The 26566-nt window shown below is 34.0% G+C and overlaps 1 protein-coding gene across 4 annotated transcripts in view; it reads right to left on the bottom strand.

Annotated features, from left to right (window-relative positions):
• The window catches only part of CEP290 (centrosomal protein 290), a 94794-nt gene that overhangs the window by 37598 nt on the left and 30630 nt on the right, over window positions 1–26566 (bottom strand). For all 4 annotated transcript variants that reach the window (XR_004439698.1, XM_033221118.1, XM_033221119.1 and 1 more), the window contains 14 exons: window positions 25796–25960; window positions 25306–25455; window positions 22883–22998; window positions 20805–20907; window positions 20484–20714; window positions 16609–16782; window positions 10965–11076; window positions 7816–8021; window positions 6728–6879; window positions 4459–4570; window positions 2744–3199; window positions 1493–1657; window positions 393–500; window positions 39–173 (listed from right to left, as the gene is read on the bottom strand). Coding sequence is in view for 3 of the 4 variants with exons in the window: in XM_033221118.1 (XP_033077009.1) it covers window positions 39–173; window positions 393–500; window positions 1493–1657; window positions 2744–3199; window positions 4459–4570; window positions 6728–6879; window positions 7816–8021; window positions 10965–11076; window positions 16609–16782; window positions 20484–20714; window positions 20805–20907; window positions 22883–22998; window positions 25306–25455; window positions 25796–25960 (2385 nt within the window). In the remaining variant the exon portion in view is untranslated. The remainder of the gene's footprint in view (window positions 1–38; window positions 174–392; window positions 501–1492; window positions 1658–2743; window positions 3200–4458; window positions 4571–6727; window positions 6880–7815; window positions 8022–10964; window positions 11077–16608; window positions 16783–20483; window positions 20715–20804; window positions 20908–22882; window positions 22999–25305; window positions 25456–25795; window positions 25961–26566) is intronic.

Raw genomic sequence — 26566 nt, 5'->3', positions numbered from 1 at the left:
TACCAGATAATAATCAAAATGCAAATTCTTCTAATTACCTCTTCTAGTGATCTGCAAGTTGCCTGTGTTTCTAGGATTATTCGAATATTCTCCTTAATTTTTCTTAGAGCCATCTCAAGTTGATTTGGAAGGGGCAAACTAGGGTCAGGGATTGATCCTGTAGCTTCTTCAAACTATTAACAAATAGTATGTTTTTTAAAAAAGCAGTGGCAGCATTGAGAGTAACTATTAATTTTTAACAGTTGTATGACAAAACATAGATTAAATCACTCTTATATTTTAAATAGACAATATAACAATCAATTAAAATTACATCTGATACAGGAATTATTTCTGTGAGCTAATCCTCTAGTCTATGCTACAGAGTAGCAAACAAGATTCATCATTCATACCTTTTGTGCCGCATTTAGTATTTCATTTTGCTGACGGTCAAAAATGTCTAGTTGACGTTCCAGGTCAACTTCTCTTTGATCCCAGGCCATTTGTCTTTCTTCATGAAACTAAAAAAAAAGACAATTTATGTCAGACACAAACACTAAGACATCAGGCACATAACAGGCATTTTATATATATTTTCTTATCTAATTCTCACAACACACTGAAGAAACTGTAATTATTTTCCTTTTGTGGAAAAAAATACAAACTCAGAGAGGTGAAGTAACTTGTGTAAGATCACAGAGAAAGGCAGATGTGAAGTAAGGATTTCAATCTCTCCATCCATCCATCCATCCATCCATCCATCCATGCATCCAGCTATGCAAAGGATATTTAATGATATATATCATGTGCCAAGCATCATTCTAGGCAGTGCAAATATAGCAGTAAACAAAACCAAATCCCTGTCACCATGGAACTTACATTCTGGTGAAGGAAAGACAGTCAATAATAAAAAAGTAAGTAGGTAATATGTCAGAAGGTTACAAGCGCTATGGAGAAAAATTAAGTTAATTAATCTCTATTTAGGGAATCTTGATAGTAGGATTTACTGTTGTATATTAGGTGGCTGGTGAAGGACACACTGATAAGGTAAGACATTTAAGCTAAGACTTGCGGGCACTGAAAGTGTAAATACCAAAGGTATCTAGGCTAAGAACAATTTAAGCAGAAGGAACAATCTCTGAGACAGTCATATGTTTGATGAATTTCATCTGTCTCTGAAGCATATACTTTATTCTATAACAAGTTGCCTTCTTACTCTATCAGTGAGAGCCAGTAGAAACGTGGAACTGTGAAAAGTCAAATAACTAATACGAAAATAAAAATTAACTTACCAAATGAGGTTGCTTATGTATCGCTCTTTTTAAGATTAAGACTACTGTTATAAACACTAAATAAATATGAATTTTTAGAATAGTTTAGAAAATAAAAAACAAATTATTACATAATCAATTAGTAATGGAAGGTGCACTTAATTAGAAGAATAACAAAGTCACTAGTGCAATATTCTTGCTTAAAATCTTAGGAAAAAACCAAAATAAATATAAAATAAAACCTTGTTCTGCTGCACAATTTCTTCTTCAAGACTGCTGATTGTACGTTCATATTCAGAAATTATATTATTCAAATATTTTATTTCTTCTTTATCCTTGACTAATTCTCGATTTAGTTTAAGTTCTTGAAGACGAAGTTCTTCTATTTTCATATGCCAGTTGATTACCTAAGATTTACAATTTATATATACAAATGTAAATGCTATGTCAACAAATAACATTCCTCCATTGATGATAATGATTTTAATTGAAAGTAATGGGCATTCTAAAATAAAATAAGACACAATGTTATCTTTTCTCAAGTTACCTGACAAAATTTTATTTAGGATTTCCATAGACATTTCTACAAATACGTGGGATTTTACAATAAAAATCTTCAAATTATGTTGGAATGGATATCACTAATACTCACTTTCTTCTGTTGTATGTTTATTGAACACTGACTATAAGCAGGTCATTGAAACTTTGATATCACTTTCAAAAACAGAAATCCTAAATGTTTCTAGCCTAGCAAATAGGATGTAGTTGAAAGATAATTACTTTTCATTTAATTCTTTCTAAATGAAGATAAAACCATATTAAAAATAAATGTGGGCTCACTAATTGTAGATCAAAGATAATTATGAACAGTAGAAATCAACTGTAACTACTACAGTGTTTAAGAATGATTAGCGTTTAATTAATAGAAATTTTTCTACAGTATTTAAAATTCTTTGCTATTATACAATCTGAACATTCCCACTAAAATCTTTGGTTAGAAAAGCCTAATTTTATTTTTACAAATAATAGACATTCAAACAGCCACACTGCTAAGTTGTAAAATCTAAATTAATGAATCATAATTGGAATTTAATTGTATCTTACACATTTTTCATATAGGCACATATTAAGAAATTATCACATAACTCTTTGAAGATAATGAATTTAAAATTGGCTGGGCACGGTGGCTCATAACTGTAATCTCAGCACTTTGAGAGACCAAAGCAGGAGGATTACTTGAAGCCAGGGGTTCAAGGCCAGCGTGGGTGACAAAGTGAGACCCTGTCTCTACAAAAAAATTTTAAAATTTTTAAAAATTAGGTAGGTATGGTGTGGTGCCCTGTTCTCCCAGCTACAACTACTCAGGAGGCTGAGGCTGGAGAATCAGTTGAGTCCAGGAGTTCCAGCTATGTTTGCAACACTACACTCCAGCCGGGGAAACTGATCAAGACCCTGTCTCTTAAAAAAAAGAAAAATCAAGTTTAAACATTTACCTTTTGGGCTCCTTTGGTATCCTTTAAAGTGCTTATTAACTCTTCCAGGCCCTTTAATTTCAATTCCATCTCCAATGTTTTGTTCTCCATATTTCTATGTTCTTGTTGAGAATTTTTCATTTCTTGCATTATCTTAAGTTTGTCATTTTGTAGCTGAATCATTGTTTTAGAGAACTTTTCCTGTTGTGCCAAGGGTAAAGCTCCACTAAACTGTCGTCGTAGAGACTGAATTGTTTGGCGCAGATGTTTTGCTCTGTTTCTCCCCTCCAAACGAGCATAATAGAGAGCCTGTTCTTTTTCATCAAGTTTCTGCTCTAAGCGCAAATTGTGGGCCTCCGTCTTCTGCAGTTTAGATGTAATTGACTCCAACTTACCAAGAGCAGTAGCCTCACTAAGTTGAAGAGAGACATTATGTTGGTGCAACTTGGCAATCAATGCCTTTTCATCAGACTGTGCCTAATATTAAAAAATACATATATTTGTAGTAAGTTTCAAATTTTTCCAATGAAGGTTATCACAGATTTAAAAATCACAATTTACTAAATAAAGTTTTAACACAGTGGCACACGAGATCTACAAAAATGTAACTTTGCTTTAATACGAATAATCACCAAAGAATTGTAAAAGAAAAAACCTAGAATCAAACAAACTTAAAAACCAAATGTAACTGAGTAACAGTGGGTATGTTACTGGGTTTGTTTCTTTTTTTTTGAGACGGAGTCTCGCTCTGTCACCCAGACTGGAGTGCAATGGCACGATTTTGGCTCACTGCAACTTCCGCCTCCCGAGTTCAAGCAATTCTCCTGCCTCAGCCTCCTGGGCAGCTGAGATTACAGGCATGTGCCACCATGCATGGCGAATTTTTGTATTTTTATATTTTTAGTAGGGACACAGTTTCACCATATTGGTCAGGCTGGTCTCAAACTCCTGACCTCATGATCTGCCTGACTCGGCCTCCCAGAGTGCTGGGATTACAGGTGTGAGCCACCGTGCCCGGCTGCTACTGTTTTTTTTAACTTCCATTGCAAATAACATAATACTGATTCAGACAAAGTGTACGTTTTTATAATTCCCAACATATATAATGTAAGAATACGTGAAGTTACATATAAACACAAGAGAAAATATTATTATTAAAGATGTACTAATAACTTCCTAGTACTCTTTCTCAGCGTCCTAATTTTGATCAGCAGCGTAATTCATCTATAGGCATTTAAATGCTGTACTGGATTACTGAACAATATTTCAAATTACAGAGTTTTCTAATCAGGTTACAACTAACAAGAATAACAGCCTCTGGTTGCTATATCTTTTGATTAAAAACATAACACTGGCACAGCATGGTGGATCACACCTGTAATCCTAGCATTTTGGGAAGCCAAGGTGGGTTGATCTTTTCAGTCTAGGAGTTTGAGACCACCCTAGGCAACATAATGAAACCCTGTCTCTACAAAAAATGCCAAAAAAAAATCAGTCAGGTGTGGTGGCACGTGCCTGTAGTCCCAGCCGTCCAAGAGGCTGAGGTGGGAGGATCACCTGAGCCCGGGTGGCGAAGGCTGCAGGGAGCCTTGAATGTGCCACTGCATTCCACCCTGGGTGACAGAATGAGACCCTATCTCAAAGTAAACAAAAAGTGTAACATATCACTCCCAACATCTAATGTAAATTTAGAAAAAAAAGTGGATTCTATATAGAAGAGCCAATATTGCACATACCTGATAGTCTAGCAGTTGCATTCTGAGGGACTCTACTTCCTTTTCCCTAGATTGTTGTTGTGCATTCAAAATTTCAACTTGCCTTCTGGCAATATCAGAAATCTCTCTCAGTCTAGGAAATGATAAGGTACTTCAGGAACAATTAAGTACACTTTCTAAATAAATGCCAAAATTCAAAATTTCTAGACCCAAAAAGGTCTAGAAAATTTCTGATTTCCAAAAAGCCATTCATTTTCAGCATCTATCTCTTCTTTTTATGAAATACTAAAACAGGATTTCCTAAACTGTTTCATGAAACATAATTCCATGAGAGGTTATCATGTTTGCTATATTAAAAAAAAAAAAAAAAACTTCATTCCCCACATTCCTCCTCCCCCTTGAATATTCCTAACATATATTCAGTACTCTCAGAGGTTCTATCATATATAGCTATCTCAAATCATACTTACTATATATAGCATTTTCCAAATGCATATAGCCAAAGAACTTCTGTTCCCATACTTTTTTCCATAAAACATTAATTGTCATAATTTGGAATATGCTAGGATAAGGTATTTAGTACATTTATCTAATACCATCACACAGTTAAGAATACAGAAATGTAAAATTTCTAGGATCCTTAGATGGATTAATGTATGTTTTGATTTAATCTACAAGTTATCAGAAATGTAAAAAGAAACAAAACATGCATTTAATAAAACTACAAAAAAAAAAAAAATAGCCTAATGGCAATAAGTCCTTCAAATTCCCTTTACTGTGATAAGCTAATACAGGCAAAGCAAAATGTAAAGTTTCTTTGCTTTGTGTTAGAATAATTTTAGTTCAGTGTTACAGATAAGGTAGGTTTCCTTATACTGATCAGAGGCTCTCATTGCCAGTTTCATGATTAACAAAATATGATTAAAATTAACTATTATAAGTTCGTTTATATCAAAAGAGGTCCATAAGAAAGGATTAATTTTTTCAAAAAATGGTCTTTCATAGTGAAAAAGATGTCAAAAACTGATATTCCCAAGAGAGCTATCAAGGCTCCAAAGGAATGGTTCTATTTTTATAAGTAGACCATAAAACATTTTTACTATTTATGCTTGACAGATAACTAAGTGCTCCTTACACTTTTCTACTGAAATATCACCTAATTACAAAAGAGAATGAAAATACAGCATATAGCTGGCACACAGCATTTTTTTTTTTTTTTTTTTTGACAGAGTCTTGCCCTGTCACCAGACTGGAGTACAGTGGCACAATCTTGGCTCACTGCAACCTCCACCTCCCGGGATCAAGTGATCCTCCTGCCTCTGCCTCCCCAGCAGCTGCAGCTACAGGTACACGTCACCACGCCTGGCCAGCACACAGTATTTATTCCTTATATATATTTTGTGTTCTAAACCAGCTCGGCATATTTCTTTATGTAAAATGAAAACAAAAACACAACCTCAAGGTTAAGTACAATTGTACAAGTCAATATGTTTAATACTTTGCACAGTGACTAGTACATAGTAGATGCCTGATAAATGTAAACTAAATCAAAATCTGAATTTTTAATTATATTCTTTTTTTTTTTTTTTTTTTTTGGTTGAGACGGAGTCTCGCTCTGTCGCCCAGGCTGGAGTGCAGTGGCCGGATCTCAGCTCACTGCAAGCTCCGCCTCCCGGGTTTACGCCATTCTCTCGCCTCAGCCTCCCAAGTAGCTGGGACTACAGGCGCCCGCCATCTCGCCCGGCTAATTTTTTGTATTTTTTTAGTAGAGACGGGGTTTCACCGTGTTAGCCAGGATGGTCTCGATCTCCTGACCTCGTGATCCGCCCGTCTCGGCCTCCCAAAGTGCTGGGATTACAGGCTTGAGCCACCGCGCCCGGCCTTTAATTATATTCTTACAGCAACCTTATGAAACAGGTAGAAGAGGCACTATTACTTCCTTATTAAAATGAAGAAACTTAAGTTTAAATACAATAAATAACCATTCCTCCTCCATCACCCCTTCCCCAAAAAATCCGTATGTGGAGGAACTGGACCTTTCTAGAGTAATATGCCTGAACTCTAAACAATGTAAATCTAGAGAGGTCATTTCCTCTTTAACAACATTATTCTCATCAATACTGTTATTTAACCCTGTTAAAACCAATCTTAATATTACTTAATCCTGTTCTTATAAAAAGAAATCAGTATCAATTACTACTAAGAATTGTATACTTGCAATCGGGTTTCTTAAAGACAAATTAAAGAAAATACATCTAGTCAAACGACTAAAATGTTTACATGCACTTACTTTGACACTTCAACTTTTAGTTCCATTTCATTCTTCTCCAATTCTAGAATCCGTTGCCTATCAGCATCACTTACTGCCTTGCTCACGCTACCAGCTAATTCATCTCTTAACATTTGTTCCACCTTCTGTGCATCCAAATTGATTTTGGTAAGCTAAGGAAATGTAACAAAAAATGTTCAGATACATCAATTTTTGGTGAGGTTTTTTTGTAATTTAGCTTTTAAAGTACTGCAATCCTCTTTACTTGGCCTTAGTCCACATATATTGACTGTGAAGTGTTAAGAACAGACTGAAGGAGGGTAAAAAGATGAAAGAATCAGAAACAAATTATGGAGACTCTGGTTATATTCCAATCCATCAAAAGTCATTTTTATTAGGCAACTCTTTATCCAATAATATCTGAACTTGCAATATTCTTACTTTGCTTAGAATGCAATCTGCTCACTATATTTTACTTTAATTTTATCATCCATAAATAAATCCAAATGAGTTAATAAAATCTTACTCATATAGATTTAGTGACATAGTTAAAACAAAAATGATATAAACGCTTTGAAAATATATTAAATCTCAAGGTAAGCAAACACTGTAAAAGTTGTGTTTAATCACAAATTGTTAAATACTTGCACACTATATTTACTGCCATGCAGTTTAACGATTCTGACTACATCAAAAATATATAAAACCTCCAATTAGAATGTAAAGTCCCTGAAAGTAGAGATCATTGTCTATTTTGTTTCTTGCTATACTCCCAGTCCTAACACAGGGTCTGACATGTAACAGGCAATGAATAAATATTTGTTAAATGAAGGGATGGTGGTGAAAGGCAATTCTATTGTTTAGTAAATAACATTTCATACGTTAAATTTAATAATATAACATTGGTGAAAAACAAGAACTTATAGAAATATCTGCTTTCGTTTTAAACAATTCAGATTTAAATCTTTTATTTATTTATTACATGAAACATAGGCACTATATTAATAAGCTATTTCAGAGATACAAACAAACCTCTTAACAATAATACAATGTCTACCAAGACTAATTCTTTATTCTCTAATTGTACGATAAAACTTATAATATCAAACCTCAGCAAATTTGGTTTCCAATTCAAAATTACGTTCCTCCATTTGCTTTAATGAAGTCCGTAAGTGTTCATACATTTTTTGACAATGTTCAGCCCGCTGCCTTTCATTTAATTCCTTCATTTCCAGCATAGTTATTTTTTTTGAAATGGAAACAATGTCACTGTTGGTTATTGATTTCTTTGCCTTATCCATGCTAGATTCATTACCTATATGCAATAATACTTAAGTCAATCTCATGTTGTTTATATTAAAATTACCTCAGATATTTTAGATGTTGTATGTAAGAAAGCATTATAGTTCCATGGAAAGCACATCAACTTTCTGAATTCTATCAGACTTGGACTCTAATCTTAGCTCTGTTACTTTCTGCCTGTGTGATGCCTATACCAATGTACCATTTAATCTCTATGGAGCTTAATGTTCTTCATAAGCCAAATGATTAATTAAAAAAAAAAATACTCCTCACAGAATTGTGGAACTAACAATATAAAGGACTTAGTGCAGAAGTGTCACATATAAGAAATTTTAAAAATGGCAAGTAAACATTTTAATGAAAGGAAATAAACTGTATGAGAAGTAGTGCAGTAAAGCAATGTGACTTTGTGAATATAAGTGCAATGACTTGATTTTTAAAGTCTCACAGAGCCAAGCTGAAAAGTAAAATCTGAAGCCATATGATGGATATATTCTACAAAATATAATCTTGCCTAATCATGAGTATTATTTGGTCTTTGTACAGACCTAATACCAAATATTTTACATTCTTTTATTACTTGTTATGCCTTAATCTTATATATGTAGTTATATAGCTTGTCTTTGGACACAAAAGTCTGTGGCTAAATGGAAAGAGAACTAAAAGCCTCAATCTACCATAAAAAGGCATCACATAAGAGTGTCATTAGTTACTTAGTTATTTTTTGAGGAGGGGGAAGAAAACATACTTTTGTTTTGTAAACACGGTGTAGAAAAAAAACAAAATTTAGTATTTTGCTTTTCAGCAACTTAAAACTGATGTGTTTAGGGTGGCCAATTACTTAAAGGAGCTAAGCAGCAACTCACTTTGTGAACAGCTTTTTACAATACCAATGATGCCCCCTCCTATTTTTCCAGCTTCATAAGTTCAAGTTTTATAACAGAGTTTTCTCAAAGTAATATACATTTCCTGGAAAAAAAAAATTTGGTCTCTACCTCAGTTTTAAAAAGTACTTCATTATGTTCTGTATTTATCTTTAAAATTTATTATTTTAGAATAGCTGTTGCAAGCAGTAATCAAGTAACCAACAATCATGGATCACTAACAGGTGCTAAAAAGCATTAGTAAATCAGTTCATTATGGAATAAAGACTCATTCAAGTAACCTTAGGCACCATATAGAAAAGTATTGCAATAAATACCAATATATAAAGGAGTCCTCCTCCATTCTGTATTGTGCTAAACTCTGATGAGAAGAGAAAAGCACATCGCAAGGGCTGAAGCAGATTAGCCATCTTATATGTTCTTGGGTTTGGAGCATTCTTAAAGAGAGGATAAAGCACAAGAGCCCAACACTAACAAATTCCTAGATGAAAAAAAGCTAATGATGTGACATTTTTAAACTAAGATATAAGGTCAATAGGGAATAGGGAAACACTCCTAAAACTTCGGTGATATAAATCCATATATGGAAGAGATTAAGATACATAAACATTAAAGAATTTCTGTAGGGAATTCAGCATTTATTAAAAATAAAGATGATAAAATACAAAGAACCTACTAAAATTGTATGCAATACTCTCTTATGTCTTCATTTAAATAGTGTCTTCTTCCAAGTAAATAGTACATAAAAGTCAATTCATATTTAATCTCTTATTGAGCTAAAAATTACATTTCTAAAAGTAGCTTATCTAAGATTTCCCAATGTTAGGCTGCTCTAAACCAAGTATGTCATTACCAATTTAAGAGAACAGCTCTATTTAGTAATAAAAACCTTGAATAGCTCTAAGGTCTAGGAAACAAATAAATGAAAGTACATTATCAAAAGCAGCAAATTTATTTGAAAATTATGAAGCACAATATATGAGATAACATTATGAAAATCTTATAAACTAGGATAACTATTTGAAAAATTAATATGGAAAACTCTAACGAGAGCCACAAAGATTTCAATACCTTTTGAGACAGTAATATATCTGTTAGATATACATGAAAATGTTCACTGTGGCACTATAACAGCAAAGATATAGAAAGCTAGTGATTTAATTACTCAAACACAGTAGGATATTGCATAACTATTTACAAGTATGATTACAAGTATGATGAATAAAACAATTTTTTATTTTTATTATTTATTTATTTTTGAGATGGGGTATTGCTCTTATTGCCCAGGCCTGAGTGTTGTGGTGTGATCTCAGTTCACTGCAACCTCCGACTCCTGGGTTCAAGCAATTCTCTTGCCTCAGCCTCCTAAGTAGCTGGGATTATAGGCACCTGCCACCATGCCTGACTAATTTTTGTACTTTTAGTAGAGATGGGGTTTTGCCATGTTGGCTAGGCTGGTCTCGAATTCCTGACCTCAGGTGATCTGCTCTCCTTAGCCTCCCAAAGTGCTGGGATTATAGGTGTGAGCCACTGCGCCCAGCCACAAAAATATTTTTGATACTAGTATCTAAATACAGTATAGAACAATGTTTATAATAATTTAAAACATATAAAATATGTAAACATATAGGAGCAAAAAATACAGTAATATAGTAGTAAAACTGAGAAATATAACTTCTTTTCAAATTTTCTTTGCTGTTTCCTGGTATCTTTTAATTTACAAATATCAAATGATATATAACTAATATAGTTTGCACTCAGTGAAACAACTCATAATACCATTATTAAAATATCATCAGTTTTAATTGTTAAATGGTTCAAAATAGCTAATGCTTAGTCATAAATTTTTAACATATATGATTTCATTAGAAACAAATATAACTTAAGGACTGAAAACTAAACTTAGGTGGGGTTAAGTAAAGGATTATTCATTTACCTAAGTTAAACTATTAGGCAGAAAGTTCTTTTTTTAGTCAAAATACTTCCTTTTAATCTAGTGTAAAAAAGGAACTTTAAGAAATATTCATTATTAGATGTTAATCACTTAATATTATCAGAGTCGTAAGACTTACCTAATCTAGTTTCTTGTTCCCAGGCTTGTTCAATAGTGTGAAGTTTTTCCTTGGTAATCTCCAGTTCTTTATTTATAGACTCCAGCTGTTCTTTTAAGGAGGCATTTTCACACTGAATAAAGGAAAAATATCACTAAGAAATTACATTGTAATTCAGACCAATATCACAAAATGACATTGTCTTAACTTTATATAACATCTCCTTAAAACTCACAATCCAGTTTTTTACAAAATTAGAATTTCCTCCATATATAATACATGTATGCATACAAACACATACATATATGTATAATACAGGTATACATATACACACTGATATGGTTTGGCTGTGTCCCTACCCAAATCTCATCTTGAATCATAGTTCCCATAATCCTCCCATGTCATGGGAGGGACTTGGTGAGAGGTATTGAATCGTGGGGGTGGTTTCCCCCATGCTATTCTCATGATAGTAAGTTCTCACGAGGTCTGACGGTTTTATAAGGGGTTTCCCCCTTCGCTTGGCTCACATTCTTCTCCTTCTGGCCACCATGTGAAGAAGAATGTGTTTGCTTCCCTTTCTGCCATGACTGTAAGTTTTCTGAGGCCTCCCCAGCTCTGTGGAACTGTGAGCCAATTAAATCTTTTTCCTTTATAAATTACCCAGTCTCAGATATTTCTTCATAGCAGCATGAGAACAGACTATTATATATACATACATATATATATATAATATAAAGTATTATTTTAAAACAATCATTCAAATCCTGTGTTATCCAATACAGGGCCCTCAATTTCTGAGTATTAGCTTCTGCTACAAAAGCTGTAAATTCATTCTGGCCAAGCTGGAATACTCAAGAGTTTTGCACCCTTCCCAAACTAGTGCTTACTTCCTTCATGCACACAGTTGCTGAGCATCCTAGTGTGTAATCAGTGACAGATGACGATATTTATAGTGAAAAGAAATACAAAATTCTGGCCTTCAGAGTTCTGCCCATTCAGTGCCTATGTGTATGGGTGGGTGGCAGGATTTTGCCACTGTGGAATGCAGCAGATAATAAGCAAGTAAACAAACAAAAAGCCTATTAAAAATGTCAATATTGGCCAATCACGGTGACTCACACCTGTAATCCCAGCACTTTGGGAGGATGAGGTGGGTGGATCATTTGAGGTCAGGAGTTCGAGACAAGCCTGGCCAACATAGTACTAAACATAGTGCTAAAAATACAAAAATTAGTCAGTCGTGATGGCACGTTACTGGTAGATCCCAGCTACTCAGGAGGCTGAGGCAGAAGAATCGCTTGAACCTGAGAGGTGGAGGTTGCAGTGAGCCAAGATCACGCCACTGCGCTCTAGCCTGGGCAACACAGCAAGACTCCATCTCAAAAAAAAGAGGTCAATATCAGCCAGGTGCAGTGGCTCACACCTGTAATCCCAGCACTTTGGGAGGCTGAGGTGGGAGAATCACTAGAGTCCAAGAGTTTGAGACCAGCCTGGGCAACAAAGTGAGACCTCATCTCTACAAAAAAATACAAAAATTTAGCTGAGCATGGTGGTGCATGCCTGTAATCCCAGCTATTTGGGAGGCTGAGGTGGGAGAATTACTTGATTCCAGGAGAGCAAGGCTGCAGTGAGCTACGACTGTGCAACTGCACTCCAACCTGGGCAACAGAGTGAGACCCTGACTCTAAAAAAAAAAAAAAAAAGTTGATATTTAGAAAGAAAATAAAAACAGGGTACTGAGCCAGTGAACAATAGAAGGGAACATATTTAGATAGAGTGGTTGAAGGATGTCTTAACTACCAAAGAAGTGGTATTTAAGCTGAACTGTGAGGTATGAAGTATTTATTATAAACCCAGATGCTCCAAAGGAAGAAAGGTTTGGAGTACTATAAGATCTGAGAGGAGAAAACGACTGAAATGATTGGAGCAGGAAAAGATTTGGAGGATTGGAGCACCCAAGCAGAGTAAGCAAAAATAAGAGTCAATAGCAGTAAAACATGAAGTTGGAGAGACCATCAGGGGCCATACCAAGCAGGGCATGGCATGCCAAGACAAGGAACTGGAATTTAAATTAATGCATAAAAGAAAACAGATTTTAAGGAGGAAGTTCTAAACAATCATTCTGGCTGCACTGTGGAGAATAAAGGGGTCAATAGAGAAATCAGGGAAACTAGTCAAAAAGACATTGTGGAAGTCCAGATGAGTGATGTTGCTGGTTTGGACAAGGGTTATAGCTGTGAGGATGAAGAAGACACATATAAACTACATTTGGAAAACAAAAATGGTAGGGAAAAAGGATGACTACAGAATAACTCTAAAGTGTCTGCCTTGACTAGCTGGTTAGGTAACTGAACATCTATTGAAATAAGAATGACTAGGAGAGAAACAGTAACCAGGAGTTCATTGTGGATATGTTAAATGTGAGATCCCCTTGAAATACAGGAATTGTAAAGTAGGTAATTCTGTACAACAGAATAGAGCTATGAGGAAAAAGGCTGGAGACATAACATAAATACATATATCTTAAGTTCCTTTATTTTTTCTTTGAAAAAACAGAATGCCTATTTACTACATGCTAGCTACTCTAAGCAATGGATTTCAATGATAAATAAATTATATCCTAGAACTTATATTTGAGTGGAGTACCTGGAAAATAAGCCAATATATAATACAATGCCAGGTATTAAGTGTTATGAAGAATAATACAAACAGGGTAATGAGACTAAAAAGAGGACATGTTATGATTAAATAAGCAGGATAAGGTAATAATAATATATTTTTTAAGTAAAGAGCATAATTACAGTTTTATATGCTATGAATACACAGGAGGGAAAAAAGGAGGCTGAGGGTGTTTTAAATATCTTTCTATCCATTTTTTTCTTCCTTTCATCCTTTTTTACAGGATAATTCTATTGTTTGTTACAAATCTTTTTCTCCCACCTACCCTGATATTTTACTATTTCCCTTATTACCACTTTCATCTCTTATCTTCATCACTCTCTCCCTACTAACTCTAAATTTTGTTTCCCTCCTCCCTCAAACTTCATCGGTCTCCTTTATTTAAAAAAAAAAAAAAAAAAAAGGCTGGGCCCGGTGGCTCGTGCCTATAGTCTCAGCACTTTGGGAGGTTGAGGCTGGCGGATTACCTGAGATTCAAATTTTGAGACCAGCCTGGCCAACACGGCAAAACTCTGTCTCTACTAAATTAGCCGGCTGTGCTGGTGGACACCTGTAATTCCAGCTACTCAGGAGACTGTGGCAGAAGAATCGCTTGAACCTCAGAGGCAGAGGTTGCAGTGAGCCAAGATCACACCACTGTACTCCAGCCTGGGCAATGTAGTGAGACTCTGTTTCAAAAAACAAACAAACAAACAAAAAAGAATCCTCTTCTTGATTCTACCTCAGTCTACATCTGTTTCTTTTTTCTTCTACTATCAAATTTCCAGTTTTTCTTTTGCTTTATTACCCATCCAGTTTTTGTATTTCCTTATTATCTATTCTATTCTTCACATATGAAATCTGATTTTCATCACCTCTAGTCTCATAAACCTTTACCTCTCAAAAAGCAACAATGATTACCTAAGCACCATATTTGACAACATGTGCACTGTGGCTCGCCACCACTAATCACTCTCATGTATTAGCTTGACCTCTGTGCCAAACAGGAGATACTCAACACACAGAAACAAATTAAATAGTTCCTTATATCAAAAGGCTTATATTCCATTAAGGGAGACAGATATGTAAACACATTGTACTATGTACAAAACCTATGTATAAGATGCAGAACTAGTGTAGACAAGACTGAATTTATTCCATTAAAAAAAAGGATGCTTAAGAAAAAAAAAGGTAATGCCTGAACAAAGTTTTGAAACAGGAATAGAAATTCACTGAGCAAAACAACTGGAAGAGAGAAATGGTTCCTTACATAAAGAAAAGAGCATGTACACAAGAACATACATAAGAACACGGTGCTCAGAAAACTCAGATAGTTCATCTCTTGCTCTAGGTGACATGAGTAAATAGGGGACTTGACTTTTACCCTTCAGGTGACTGGTAGCTTTTGATAGTTTTTAAGCCAAGGAGTCAAATGGGAGTCACAGGGTAGGATTCATGTTTAGAATGACCATTCTTGTGGCAGTAAGGAGGATGTAAGACTAGAGATAGAGACATGAATAATGGCTACCACAATAAAGATAATAAAAAATAAAACTAAGACACCACCGATAGGGATAGGTATGAGACATTCAGAATCATAACTGGGGCCAGGCGCGGTGGCTCACATCTGTAAACCCAGCACTTTGGGAGGCTGAGGTGGGCAGATCACCTGAGGTCAGGAGTTCGAGACCATCCTGGTCAACATGGAGAAACCCCGTTTCTACTAAAAATACAAAAATTGGCTGGGCGTGGTGGGGCATGCCTGCAATCCCAGCTACTCGGAGGCTGAGGCAGGAGAATTGCTTGAATTTGGGAGGCAGAGGATGCAGTAAGCCGAGATCGGGCTACTGCACTCAGCCTGGGTGACAGAGTGAAACTCCATCTCAAAAAAAAAAAAAAAATCTTGATGAAAGATCAAAAATATTCTTAGGGGAAATGATAACGTTAAAAATCACTCATTGATACATTATCTACAAGACGTCTCTTGCTTAGGACTTTCTCATGCTGGAGAGGATAGGACAGAGGACATGGAGAATGGAAAAAAATAAATTATCACCACACCTAAATAGGCATAATTTTCTATAAAAAGTAACATAATCACCTCTCTTTGGCAAAAGCAGCAGAAAGGAAACTGATTACGATTACTTCTAAATAATATTGACAAACATGACTCATAAGTTAGTAGGAGTCCTGAAAGCTACTCAGAATAATGTTTTCATTTACTGAATGTGTCTCTCTGAGCCAGCAAAAGCTTTTGAGCTAATAGAATTAGATTTCATGCTACTCCTATGGGAGGATCTTAGATAAGAATTATCCAAAACCCATAAGCCTCTATTTCTGATGAGGAAGATGAACAAATCAGGAGTTTGTTATGTCCTCAGTAAGAGGTATGGAGCTCAAGTGGCTGTAAGAGAACTGTAAAGGGTCTGGTCTATATTCACAGATTATAACTTACGATATTCTACTCTAGTTTTTTGTATTTCTACAACAAAAAATGATGAGAATTTACAGAGTGCATCCATGGTCCAAGAAGAGCCCTTAATATTTCAGTCACTGTTGGCTACATTCATTCCAAGGAACAAAAGCCAGGGACCATGGAATAATAGTTTGCTCTGGGTACAGGGGTAAGAGAAAGGGATGGGCACTTAATGGGTGCTTCCCTCTTTTGATTACAATATTCTACTGGTTTCAGGATCCTTTTTCTCTTAGATGTCTGGTTGAAAGAGGTTTGATTTAGCTAAATCACGCAAGTGACCTACGGAGAATGATCTAGATAATCATTCAGAAGTCATTTTGTCACTATAAACAGATAATATGTTATGTGTGTTGATATTTGGGAACAAAATATTTATAACTAAACTGAATGAATAATATGGATAATTCTATCTCTGTTAAATTTATATAAATGCAGTCAAACTTTAATTAAAATCTGCCAAATCCCCCCAAACACAAAGACATTGACGAAAAATGGCTAATATCATAAGGTTCAAGAATCACACAAACTTACTTTCAGGTGTTCCAAGTTACTTGTTCTTTGAACGAGCATATTATCTTTTTGCAAGATGTCCCTGTACTTAGAAGTCAGTTCATTGTACTGTTTATTAGCCAGTTCTAGTTCAGACAAAGAGACACTATTATCCATAACTTTTTGGAGAGCTGCAATCTTGAAAATGGCCATTTCCTATGTAAATAAAGATATACTGAGTTATGCTGGTGTCTTTTAATATGGTCAAGCACTAGCCACTTTTGAGAAAGATAATACAACTGAAAGCAAAACAGAATTTAAAACCATTTTTAAAATATATGATTTCCCATGTCAGAAAAATATGCAATAACATTAATTTCTTTCATATAATATGCTACTTTGAAAATCTTAATCATAATAAAAATAAAATACTTTTATAATTCCATCATAGTAAAATAAAATTCAATTAATTTGAGAAAACATAACAAACAGCAGCAATATATATCTCAGAATATATCTTTGGATGGCTTTTCTAAATTTCATTAGATCAGAAAACAACCTGCCTTTTAATAGATACATGGGAAAATTAGCATTACCATAGGTAACTTTTACAACTTAGCTATTTATGCTTACTGTAAGCTAAATGGACTAGCTTTAATAACCAAAGAAAATTTTTGTACACATGATCACATGATGGAAACATTAGGGGGAGAACTTCTATTATAGTTCTCTGTAATAAACAACATCAAGGACTTTAAGTTACTTGGTTCATGGTTCTACTCATCAACTACAGAACTATTAAAAGATATTCTATTATCAACACCAAAATGAAATGCCCAGTCTTATAGTTCTCTTAAGTTGATCTATAATAGGCAAACATTACATAGAAAAGTACAATAAAGAGTGATGAAAGCTGAGAAGTGGTATAAGGAATAACCAAATTTATGAATGAGGAAGTAAAAAAAAAACTTACAGTTATAATTCATTCTGAAGTACAGTAATGATGGAAATATTTGTAATAGTGCTTCAGATCTCATTTTGGCAGCCTTTCTTCTCCATCTAAGTAAAGTATATACTATTCTACCTTACCCTTAATATTCAGTTTCACTGTTCTGGGGGAAACAGGGGTAGATGAGATTCTATTTCCCATCTCTTAAGAATCTCCCTTTTTCTTGGCTTTTCAATTGTTGGGAGAAAAAAAATCAAGTTCATGAGCAGGTAGAAGAGGAAGAAAACTGTAATTCTTTTCTCTTTCTATCTCAAACACTAACTGTATTCGTAAAACTCTAAGAAAAGTAGATTCTAAAAAATCTAACACGAAAATAAAAAAACAAACACTTCCCTATTACATGTCTGAATAAAAATCACTTATGTTTATTAAAGAATTTCTTGATGCTCAGTATTAAGCTTTAAGATCAAGCTGAAAATAGGTTTATTGGCATGACATCACCCATTGCAACCTTTAAAGTAGATAGTAAAGAACCCCAGCCCATTTAAATTTCACTTTGAATTCTGTGTTCCTACAATCCTGTCTAAATTTAGTCATGTACATTGAACATTTACATGTTTAAAAATAAACTACAAGGTAAGGTATAAAACTAGGTGCAGAAGGGTATACATGTCATGTAACCTGTCTTGTCTTTATGTTTCCAAAAAAGAAAGATAATAAGTTACCTACAGAGGGTAGAGCAGAATAATATGAAACACATAAGATCAGAATTAACATTTCGCTGACTAAATATTTGCATATATAAATATTGTATATATTAACATTTAATAAAAAGGGAAAAAATCCCTAAAATTAAAAAAAAGAAAAACAAATGAGCCTAACAATATATCAAATGTATAACATAACTGAATGAAGACAATTATTTCAAGTAAGTATAGAATATATTACTTTGCCTATACATCCTCAGCAAGATAGATTCTGAAGAAAATAAGACCTGAAATAAAATTGTAAACTATGTTTGGCAGCATTGCTGTTGTTGTTACTATTAATATCAATTCAAGCATTATTTTTCAAAATATTGTATGTATATTGTAGAATAAAACAAATATGTTAATGTTAATAATAAAGATTTTCTATGTAAGAAAAAAACATACAAGTGCAAAATCAAAGAAGGTTAGTAAAAACCACATACTATTTACTTACCCCATAATGTTATAATTAAACTGGAAATAACAATATGAACTTATAGTTTAAATATATACATATTTTCCTAACTTGTCTACTGAGAGACTAGTAGCAACAATACACTGAGAGCAATGATGCCCAGTGGCCAGTTTTTGGTATCTAAATGCCTTCCCCGCTAAAAGGAACCTGGGCTCTTTAAAGAAATGGTTTATTCCAAGTATGAGCATGAAGTATGTAGGTAAGTCTAAGACATCTTATGCTAGAAAACAAGTCAAGTTTTGAGGCTTCATTCAAAAGATTAATGAATTTTTGTCAAAACAATATGAGTCAACTTTAAAGGACTCTCTTTGGCTAAAGTTGAGACAAAAGAATATGACTCCAACTAAAATACACGGAATATTTAAAAGTCTGTGAGTCTAATATGATACTTAAAAAAGAGAAAGCGGAGATGAGAAAAAAAAAATCAGGTAGCGCAGAGCACACCAAGTGCGTATTCTGAAAACTGGTCATTAAAGAGAAAAGCATTTAGCTTGCCTTTGTAGTAGGAGCTATAAGTCAAGATAAACAAATAGCCTGGGCTAATGGGGAAATGCTACTTATTTTACAAAAGCATGTCTGTTAATAAATGCAAGTGCATAATATAACTAGAAAATTATGCTGTTTGCAACTCCTCCTAATTGAGTTAGGCAACAATCATCAGAGGATGCTAAAATCATATAGGACTGACAAATAATTTGTTATTTGTATGATACCAAAATATCACCAGTTAACTAAATTGCTTAATAATGGAGGTATATGGTTATCTTTACTTCTTCTTCTTCTTTGTTTTTTTTTTTTTCTCTTAAGAGAGAGACTAGCTCTGTTATATAGGCACACAGGCTAGAGATCAGTGGCACATGATCACGGCTCACTGCAGCCCCCAACTTCCTGGGCTCAAGCGATCCTCCCACCTCAATGTCCCAGGTAGCTGGGATTACAAGCATGTGCCACTATACCTAGCTAATTAAAAAAAAAACAACAACAACAACAACTAAAAAACACATTTTTTGTAGAGACGGGGTCTCACTGTATTGTGCAGGCCAGTCTGGCCTCAGGCAATTTTCCTGCCTGGGCCTTCCAAAGTGTTGGAATTACAGGCATGAGTCAACACAGCTGGTCTGCTTGTTTTTTCGGTAACACAGTAATCAATTACAAAACATGGAACAACCAGATACTCTTGAACTGATGCAGTATAAACTATAGAGAATTACTTATGAAGTATTCTTGCCAAAAATGTTTAAACCTGAAGCTAACTAAGGGTTCCGACCTAACTTTTAGTAATACAAGGGACAGAGGAACAAGTAAAATGACACACACACACACACAAAGTCAGATACATCTTCAAACATTTTTTGGAGAAAAAGAAAACCAAGAGGATTCTATATTAAAAAGATTTATGAGATGTAACATCCAAATGTTTATTCCTTGATCAAAAAATGTAAAAAATGTGACTATAATCAGGGTTTTAGGCGATATTAGAGAATTATTGTCATCGTGTTAGGTATAATAAAATTACTGTGGTTATTTAAAGAAAAAAGGCTTTTTCAAAAGGGTACATTAACTATTTAGGGGAGGAAAGTCTGCAATTCAAACATTCCTACAAAAATCAAAAGAAGTAATTATGGCAAAATGTTAATAAATGTTAACTATTAATTCAGGTGATGAGCATTATTGATACCATCCTATCTCCTGCATACTTGAAATTTTTTATAGTCAGAAAAAGCAAAATAAGAATCAGATGTACCTTAAATCTTTGCAAACATCCAAGTTTTTCACAAACTTCAGCCTCCATTGACAACAATTCATTCTTTTGTTTCTCATTTTCTTTTCTAAGTTGTCGCTCCAGTTCTACTAAGATTGTATATTGCCTTATAAGTGATTTTTCATTCACTTGCAGAACAGTAATTTTCCTACTGTTTTCTGCAAGTATTTTTTTCATTTCATCCGAATCCATCTGAAGAGTATTGAGCAAATTCTGCACAAAGATACATCCATATTACTTGTTGAATCTAGCTATCCTAGTTTATACAATATTACATACTAATGTTAAAAATGTTTTACTTACATTATATTCTTTTACTTTTATAGCATCTTGTTGAATTTGATCTTCAAGTTTTCTCTTTTCCTCTTTTATTGTTTTAGATTCTATTTTCCAGGTGTCCTTTTCACTAAAAACAAAACAAAACCAAAAGACAATACTGTAAACCTAATAAAATGTTTGACTACAAGAAAAGATAACTTCAGATTATGCAAATTTAAAGTCTTCTCAACACAAGAGGTATCATAGCTGTTCAGTATCTGAAAACACAAGAAGTTAAAATTTCATTTAAAAAGGTTTTAGCCTAGAATTAAAAATATTTTAAATAAATGCAAGGCAACAAAGTTATCAAATTATTTTCATTCTTCCCTGATTCACCACTTAATGGGTGGTGATATAATTATAATTGAAGCTGAATCTTATAAACATTTTATTGAAGACAGAAAAAAAGTAGGAAAATAATACCCCAAACTAATTCTAGAAATCAAATTCCAACATTCTGACCCCACTCTCAAATTTGGGTGTTAAATGCTTACAAAATAATTTGAATACAAACACATCAGAAATCATTAGACTTAAAAGAAGATGTGTAAAGGACACAAAATTGGAGTTAAGAGGAATAGTTCAAGAGATCCATACATAACAGTGACTAAAGTTAATAACAGTATATTATATACTTTAAAATTGCTAAGAGAGTAGATTTTAAGTGTTCTTACTCAAAAAAAAAAAAAAAAAAAAAAAGTATGCTATAATCCCAGAACTTTGGGAGGCCAAGATGGGCAGATTGCTTGAGACTAGGAGTTTTGAGAGTAGCACGGCCAATATGGCAAAACTCTGTCTTTACCAAAAATACAAAAATTAGCCAGGCATGGTGGCACATGTCTGTAATCTTGGCTACTTGGGAGGCTGAGGCAAGAAAATAACTTGGACCCGGGAGGCAGAGGTTGCAGTGAGCCAAGATAGCACCACTGCACTCCAGCCTGGGTGAAAGAGCAAGACTCTGTCTCAAGGAAAAAAAAAAAAAAACGTATGTGAGGTAATACATATGGTTAAGTAGCTTGATTTAGCCATTCCACAGTATATACATATATAGAACACCATGTTGTATGCCATAAATTCTTACTTGTGAATTTAAAAAGTAATTTAAAACATATTTATATATAAATTATTTTTTTGAAGTTGTGTAAGACACTGTTATCTATGCATGAGCATTCCACAAACATCTGCAACGTTCTTCGCATAAACCCAGTACAGTGGTATCATTTTCTTTGAAACTGAATGATTGTTCAGACTTGGACATGTGACCCAATTCTAGCAAATGAGATCAGAGTCAATGTCTGCCAGATATCACCATAAAAAATGTTTATTTAAAATTAAAAGCTATGTAGAAAAAAATGCTCCTCTTCTTCAATGGGCACAGTTTCATCTTTCTTGAATTCATGCAACTATTTTACAACTATCATAGGTGTTAACAACAACCTTCCAATATGACCTGCCCTATAACTAGCTTTGTGGTTCTGGTTAGTCAGATAATAATTATTCGTAGTGTTTAAATCACCTTTGATTAGGTATTCTATTTCCTATTAAGGAAATCATTCTATTGATTTAGATGAAATGACAGAAATAAGGAGAAATATGTTAGTTCCCTATAGACATATATGAACAATGATGATGGTGATGATGATGAATGATGCTAACAACAGCTGACATTTACAAACTGTTCATATGTGCCACACACTAGCCCGAGCATTTTCATCTAATAACTCACTTACGTTTTACAATAATCCTATGAAAATGGTATTACTTACAAAGAAACTTACAGATAAGGAAACTGAGACACAGATAGGTAAGATGACTTGCTCAAGCTCTTACAAAAAGCAAATGTTAAATGATTCAAACTCAGGCAGGATAATCCCAGGCTTAATGTAATCATTAAGCTACGTCTCCATAAACAAGTTCTTAACAGTAGTTACTAGAGTAAAAAAATACAATTGCAAAGGAAGAAGAAGAAGGGAAGAACAAAACATCAATTATTCTTATGTTACTTTCACAATTAACAAGAATATACTGCAATTGTATTTATAAAGTTTTGCTAATACCTATACCTTAGGTATTCTTTATACAACAAACTTTGTTGATGACGAATTACAGCAAATTTTCTGTTATAATCTTCAAGAGAATCTTCTAAATTCTTTAACTTTTTTTCTTTATTTTCTAGTTCCTAAAAAGTAGTTTAGAAGAATGCAAAAAAAATAGAATGTTGAATTTGAAAGTATAAATTCATATTCTGACAACATTATAGAAAAGTTAAAAGTCACCAAATCCGTAAGCAACACAGATCATTTTTCCATGATATTTTGAACATTTAAGGCATAAAAATAAGGGTACTATACAACAGGTAAAGTTATTTTTACCATATGTGATTGTTACAGTTAGCACACAAATAACCAGATCACAATGTTTTATTAGATAGAATAGTTACAAACTCACGTCTAGTCACTTGGCCACATACCCTCTTGTGAACATATAGTTTCATATCGTCGCTCAAATTATCCTTTCCAATTATTTCATTTTAAAGATGAAATGGAAAATTAAATAACATACTCAATATCCAAAAACTCATTAACACTACACTTGGCAATCATTTTTACCAAATACATATGCTAGGCTTGTCTGGTGCTTTCCATATATACGGATCCAACATTTGAGGTCGGGTCTGTCTGACTCCAAAGGTCTTACCACGCTTATAGCTCTATACAGCCTTAGGATTGAGAGTCCAAGCACCTGTTTTGCCACTTTGAACAGGTTTTCAGACTCCCAGTTGGTACTCTCTAATCTACTACAAACTTCTGATACATTTCTTACATAAAGATGAAAAAACATGAATTTTATCTCAAAAAATACGACAATGTCATACTACCACTATTTGCTGGCAGTGTCCCTATACCTCAGGTAAATAAGAGAAATAATAATGCTAAAATTATACATTTAAAAATAATTGGCTGGGCGCGGTGGCTCAAGCCTGTAATCCCAGCACTTTGGGAGGCCGAGATGGGCGGATCATGAGGTCAGGAGATCGAGACCATCTTGGCTAACACGGTGAAACCCCGTCTCTACTAAAAAATACAAAAAACCAGCCGGGCAAGGTGGTGGGTGCCTGTAGTCCCACCTACTCGGGAGGCTGAGGCAGGAGAAAGGCGTAAACCTGGGAGGCGGAGCTTGCAGTGAGCTGAGATCCAGCCACTGCACTCCAGCCCGGGTGACAGAGCAAGACTCCGTCTCAAAAAAATAATAATAACGTAACATATATTATAAAGCAATATTCTAATAAGTAATTAAAGCTGTCCTTACCTGACTTAGATAACATAAAAATCCCAATATTGAGAAAAAGATGAATTACTGTAATTTCCAAAATAAAAATGAGTACTTAAGAATTATAACTCAAGTATATTCACAAATGGATCACCCAGCAGAGAGAAATAGTGGCATTTATAATCAAAAACATATATTCATTGATCCTGAACATATATTTGTAATTATATTTATAATGTGTGTGATGTTATAGACAGTCAAACTTCAAATACTGAAAAAGATCTGTCATTAGAACATTCATAACAACCATTATATAGACAGCAAAACTGAGAAACCCAGGGCAAGTAGTATAGTAGAGTACCCTTTCCTCTTTGGTGGTAGATTAACTAACATTTTATTGGGTAAAGAGAAGACAAAGGTAAATAATTTGGTTTAGAAGTTTTTACTTGTGGCCGGGTGCATGGCTCACGTCTGTAATCCTAGCACTTTGGGAGGCCAAGGTAGGCGAATCACTTGAGACCAGTAGTTTGAGACCAGCCTGGTCAACATGACGACACACCATCTCTACTAAAAAAAATACAAAAATTAGCCAGGGATGCACGCCTGTAGTCCCAGCTACTCAGGAGGCTGAGGCATGTGAATCACTTAAACTCAGGAGGTGGAGGTTGCAGTGAGCCAAGGTAGCGCAACTGCACTCCAGCCTTGGTGACAGAGTGAGACTGTCTCAAAAAAAAAAAAAAAAAGTTTTTACTTGTGAATGCAAAAAGGGGAACAATTCTATCATGACACTAAAAAGCTTTGACAGACTTTATTCTTATGTTTTCCACCCAGCAATAAATAAAAGTGCTCATTTACATAATACTGCTTTATAGTAGCTGCTTGTTGTTCTGCTTGTGAATCATGTATTTCACATGAACGACAGGCATGTGAACAAGATGTGAGAACATGCTGCTCATGCAGATGAATGGAATGAACGGTACAAACTGTTTTTATGTATAATATTCCATCTAATGTCAAAATCCATACAAAATATATTTCACTGTTACTATTTTGAGAGCTCAAAGGAATACATGAAGACTATTAAGAAAACTACTATCTGCATGCTTTGGTGATGGAAAAATTAAAATAAAATAAAAGTAAAAACACAAACATACTACCAATGATTTTTGTTATTCGCATGTAAAATTTTCAATACCTATAACAAAATTTTTAATACCTGTAACAAATGTATTAAATATTCATTCTGAGAATTAATGATACTGGCACTAGATGGTGCTATCCCATCAGGTAAGTCAATTCCTTTAAAAACAACATTTGATCCTTCTGAATCTCGTAAAAGACTAGTTTCTTTTTCAAGATGGTCTATCTGGAAAAAAAAAATCCAGCAATGAGAATAACATCTCTTACACCCAAAGAAAGACAGATAACAGATATGTGAATGCCCTGCCAGGAATTTTACTTAAACCATACTTTAGTTTCTGCTTAGAAATGCCCAGGTATAAGATTTAGAATTTTTGTATTCTTTTTAATATTATAAGGCACATATTTTCCATTTAATTTTATAAGAGAAATCTAGTTTCTTAATATCAAAAGAATTAATTCAACGGGCATTTTTTCATAAAGGATTCTTTTAAAAATATTAAAAGTTTCCTATTAAATCTACATTCTTATGTTCAGCATTTTCTTGTATTTAATAAAATTCTCACCTTTAAATTAGCCTTTGCCAACTGCTGTGAATAATTTATAGCCTCTTTCCGAGATTCCCTGAGCTCCTGTCTTAATTCTTCATTTCTTCCGGTAAGCTGATCAACTTGGGCTTTCAAATGCAGACTGGCATCAAAGATTCCTTCTGCATTCTTTGATTCTATAGCCTAGTAAATTTATATTATATATTAGAAATATGGAGAAAAACAGTGAAATCATCGTAAAAAACAGTCTGTCTTTAAATAAAATGGACATTTAAGCATTTTCCTATTTTCATTGCCAAGCATGATAATAAAGTACGCCAATTCAAATTCTTATTTACGGATCTATAAAACTTTCATTTACATTACCAAACATAGTAATTACTTCATTAAAACAATTCAAAAACATCTAGCTAATCTTAACAGACTGGTAGACTAGAAAAACAACCAGACAGGAATAAGATGACCAGGGTTCAAATTTTAATCAGTCACTAGCTGGGAAAGTGACTTAAATTCTCTATATCTTAGTTTTCTTGTCTCTAAAAAGGGGAAAATAATATTAGCTCTGCTCACTGTACAGGGTTTTTGTACAGTCAAAATGAGGTATTTTTCTCTGAAATTATATAGCATCTGCATTTAAAGCATGTGCAAAGGAATGGAATACAATACAATATTGAAAAATGGATCAATACAACATTCAATTAAGTGAATTTTTCAGTGCTTCCTCTCCACACAGTTGAAGCATAAAAAAAAATAAAGGCAAGGTATCATGATATGGCATTATCTAAGAAT

Source organism: Trachypithecus francoisi, unplaced genomic scaffold, assembly GCF_009764315.1.
Source record: "Trachypithecus francoisi isolate TF-2019V2 unplaced genomic scaffold, Tfra_2.0 Lachesis_group11, whole genome shotgun sequence".
Taxonomy (NCBI): domain Eukaryota; kingdom Metazoa; phylum Chordata; class Mammalia; order Primates; family Cercopithecidae; genus Trachypithecus; species Trachypithecus francoisi.
The sequence above is the reverse complement of the archived record's forward strand: the minus strand, read 5'-3'. Positions and strand labels throughout refer to the sequence as shown.